The sequence below is a fragment of the Octodon degus genome, unplaced genomic scaffold (genome assembly GCF_000260255.1).
Source record: "Octodon degus isolate 3935 unplaced genomic scaffold, OctDeg1.0 scaffold00132, whole genome shotgun sequence".
Taxonomy (NCBI): domain Eukaryota; kingdom Metazoa; phylum Chordata; class Mammalia; order Rodentia; family Octodontidae; genus Octodon; species Octodon degus.
In genome coordinates this window covers 7,307,255-7,311,328 of record NW_004524708.1, presented here as the reverse complement: position 1 = coordinate 7,311,328, position 4,074 = coordinate 7,307,255, and the positions used below count along the sequence as shown (strand labels likewise).

General features: G+C 40.2%; 1 protein-coding gene across 14 annotated transcripts in view; it reads right to left on the bottom strand.

Annotated features, from left to right (window-relative positions):
- The window catches only part of Fam35a (family with sequence similarity 35 member A), a 161,338-nt gene that overhangs the window by 27,612 nt on the left and 129,652 nt on the right, over nucleotides 1–4,074 (bottom strand). For all 14 annotated transcript variants that reach the window (XM_023701298.1, XM_023701300.1, XM_023701299.1 and 11 more), the window contains one exon: nucleotides 2,474–2,680. In XM_023701298.1, the coding sequence (XP_023557066.1) occupies nucleotides 2,474–2,680 (207 nt within the window). The remainder of the gene's footprint in view (nucleotides 1–2,473; nucleotides 2,681–4,074) is intronic.

Here is a 4,074-nt window from a genome sequence, read left to right as displayed (position 1 = left end):
TTATAACTTTTCGCATTTCTTTAAGAGAATTAAAAGGGCACTCTGGATGCAGGCTGTGCTTGCAGGGCACCCAGCTCTCTGGACATTGAACTTCTGCTGTGTGCAGTGAGACAGTGCTGCAATCGGTCGTCCTCTGCTCAAAGCATCAGGCATAGCTTTGTCCTCCTCTCAGGCTTTCGTCCAACATGCAGCCCCTCCTAGCAAACTCCCCAGTGGTGATCCTCCTTTATCCTCCCTTTTATTTAACTAGAAAATGGCTCAAGAAAAGGTTGCTTGTACTTTCGTGTTCTCTCTACATTTTTGTCTTAAAACACATAAACAGTTATTTGTGATGGTGCACACCTGTACTCCTAGCTATTTGGAAGGCTGAGGCAGGAGGATGGCAAGTTCAAGGCCTGGCTAGGCAACTTAGCAAGCTCTTGTCTCAAAATAGAATAAAGGAGAACAGGAGAGATGGCTCAGTGGTACAGGACTTGGGCTCAATCCTCAGTACTGTGAAAAAACAAACAAAAAACACATATATAACGAGAGAAACTACAAATTCAGTCCTCATAGCTGAACATAAAGAGAATAAAAGAGCCAAGTGTGAGGGTGCAGACCTATAATCCCAGGGTGGGTTTGGAGGATCAAAAGTTTAAGCTCACCTTGGGCAATTTAGCTGTCTTAAAAAAATAAGAGAAAAGGGGTGGAGGGCTGGGTTGTAGAAGAGACAGAGACAAAGACAGAAAACACTAATAGGGCCTATCTGAATAGTGTTACAGTTTCAACTGACTTCCAAACACTCCCCAAGATTTCTAAAACCATTCCCAATTCCAGCCTCAACCCCAGTGAGGCGCTGGTACATTCATCATCACCACTGTGCCGCCTATTTTTTGTGTGCCATCCATTTTGTTCACATCATGACACTATTTTTATTTTTAAATCTAATTCAGGGCCATGGAGATAGCTCAGTAGAATAAATGCCTGTGGGGCAAGCATAGGGTCCTGAGTTCAGTCGCTGGAACCACAAAATCAATCAATCAATCAATCAATCAATCTACTTCAACTTCACTAAAGTTCAAATTATGTGATAAAATAAACCTACTACTGCATCTCATTTTCTCCAACTCTTATTACGCCAATGTAAAATGTCCTATTAGTTGCTCAAACTGACAATCACTATCATTTACTAATGACTGGAACTTAGCAAACCCAAATATCATTTCAAATACTATTGTTATAGCTCAGCTACAAGCCAGGGCCCCTCAGTAGACAGGAAGCCAGCACAGAGCAGCAGGACTCTTCCCTCTAAAACTGCAGACTCCACTAGTTATCATCACTGTCTGGGGCTCTGTCCCAAAAGCGATGGAATCTAAATCCAAAATGCATTCCTAGGGCTAGGGCTATAGCTCAGCAGCACAGCACCTGCCTGGCAAGCATGAAGTTGTGAGTTCAATCTATTCCCAGTACAAAAAAAAAGTATTCCTTTTCTTCTTTACTCAAAACAAATCACTTTAATTAAATGTAATGAAAATTACATTTAATTAATGGAAAGTGTGTACATTTACAAAATGCATCATCCAAGGCATTTTCTACTGTCATGCTTCCAAGGATGAATTTTAAAGACACAGATAGTACTGGGTTGAGGAAATTTAGCAGACTCTTTTTGTGACCATAATGAAGTACCTGAGGTAAGTGAACTTTATAAAGAACAGGTTTCTTTAGCTCTCAGGTCTAGAGATTCACCAGCATGGCACTGGCACTGCTAAGCCCTGGTGAGAAACTCACTGCAGGGGTGCCCGTGAGATCACACGGCCACTCAGGAAGCCAGGCCCGGGAGACTGGGGTTCCACACCCTGCTGAAGCACGCTCCCCAGGACACATGGGCCTCCCCCTAGGCTCTGTGCTTACAGGGTCGCTACCTCCCATGGCCACAGTGGCAACTAGCGCAGCCTGTGAGCCCTTAGGGGATGAGCAGCACCACAGCAGGAAGCAGTGCTGCGCCTGAGAAGGCAGCAAGGGCTTTCATGCCACAGATCCCGTGTGAGTTTAAATCTCAGAGCCCATGACCACTGACTGATGAGTGATGGCCTGAGATGCTTATCTCAGCAGTGGCTCTGGTTAAGTTCATTTTACTATTTCTAGTTTATAAGTGATAAATTGCTCAAAAGAACACATAAAAACATTTTAAGTGATTTCTAATAATTATAAATTAATATCTAAGGACTGGAGGCAAACAGCTAAGTTGTCAATACCCAGTTCAGATAGTTTCAAAGATCTGTTTTATTTTTATATTTAATTGCACAGTTTTCTCACAAATGGTAGCTTCTTTGCTTATACTAAAATTACAGTTAGGCACAGTGGCACACACAAATAATCCTAGCCCTAGGGAGACTGAGACAGGAGGATCATCATGAGTTCAAGACCAGCCTGAACTACACAGTGGAATCTGTCTCCAAAATGAGAGAGTATATTATGTGTTTACAGATCTTACCTGAATACTTATCCTTTAGGTGGGTTGCTAAGTCTGACATTTTGACAAAGGAGGATGTACTTTCTTGAAATTTTAATTTAAATGCAATTGCCCTAACATCATCATCAAATAGACACTCAGAAGATGACCAGGGTGTTGTGTGCAATTCCAAGCTCTCCAATATGCAATTGCGCTGAACATAAAGGTATTTAAATTCCCAAATGTAACCTTAAAACAAGAACATATAAAAATTAAAGGTTACCAAAATTAAAGGTCACATATAAAAATTAAAGGAAAGAGACTAGGCTCAGAATCAGATTAAATAGATTGACCTAAATAAATCACTTAAGTACAACTTTTGTCACTAAATAATTTGAGTATAAAGATACAAAATATGCCAGGTATGCTGGGTCACACCTGCAATCCCAGTTCTCTGGAAGCTGAGGCAAAAGGACCATGAGTTCAAGGTCAGCCTGAGCTACATAGTGAAACTCTGTCTCAAAAAAATAAAACCAAACAAACAACAACAACAAAAAGAAAAAGGACACAAAATATGTATAAATGTGTTAAGGCCATGGGATACAAATACTAGAAATAATTATAATAAATTTTTTCTACTAATTTATTAGTCTTCTAAGCAAAAGTCATAATTTATCATAACTAATTGCTTTTAGAAGTAGCAATTTCTCATTTTGACAACTATAAAATTTTATTCTTTTAATCTGAAGAGTTTTTTACAGGGATAGTTAAGTAGCCACAGGGCTACTATAACCAATATTTCACTCATTTTTCAAAATCTTCATTATCTTACCTAGCTAACTTCTCCAGAACAACAGTGACAAGAAAGCATTTAGATATGGTAATACCTACTTTTAACTCTCAGTAATGACCCTAATTTTTAAACCACAGGAGCACATACCTCCTTGCCAAAATAACTGTATTCCCTATCAATAAATTCAACCTTAAAATTATAATAGCTGGCCTGCTCTTCCCTTTTGCAGCCATCGCTGGAGTTGCAGCAGCCAAAATGAAGTTCAATCGTTTTGTGACTTTGGACTGAAGCAAAAACTGTAAAAGGCATTTCAATGTGCCTTCCCACATTCGCAAGAAAACTATGTCTTCCCCTCTTTCCAAAGAGCTGAGACAGAAATACAATGTGCGCTCTACGCCCATCCAAAAGGATGATGAAGTTCAGGTTGTGCGAGGGCACTTTATAAAGGTCAGCAGATTGGCAAAGTAGTCCAGGTTTACAGGAAGTATGTCGTCTACACTGAATGGGTGCAGCGGGAACAACTGTCCACGAGGGCATTCACCCCAGTAAGTGGTTATCCCCAGGCTAAAATTAGACAAACACCACAAAAAGATCCTGGAACACAAAGCCAAGTCTTGCCAAGTAGGAAAGGAAATGGGCAAATACAAGGAAGAAACGATTGAGAAGATGCAGGAAGAAAGTCCTCCTGTGTGCAGCTTCTAATTAAAAGCTGCTAAAATGAAAAAAAAAAAAAAAAAAAAAGCTGGCCTGGTGGTGCAAGCCTCTAACTCAGCACTCAAGAGGCCAAGCAGTACAGCAATTAACCACTGAGAAGAATGTATGCAGTGTATTATTTGTTGAAACTGTACTT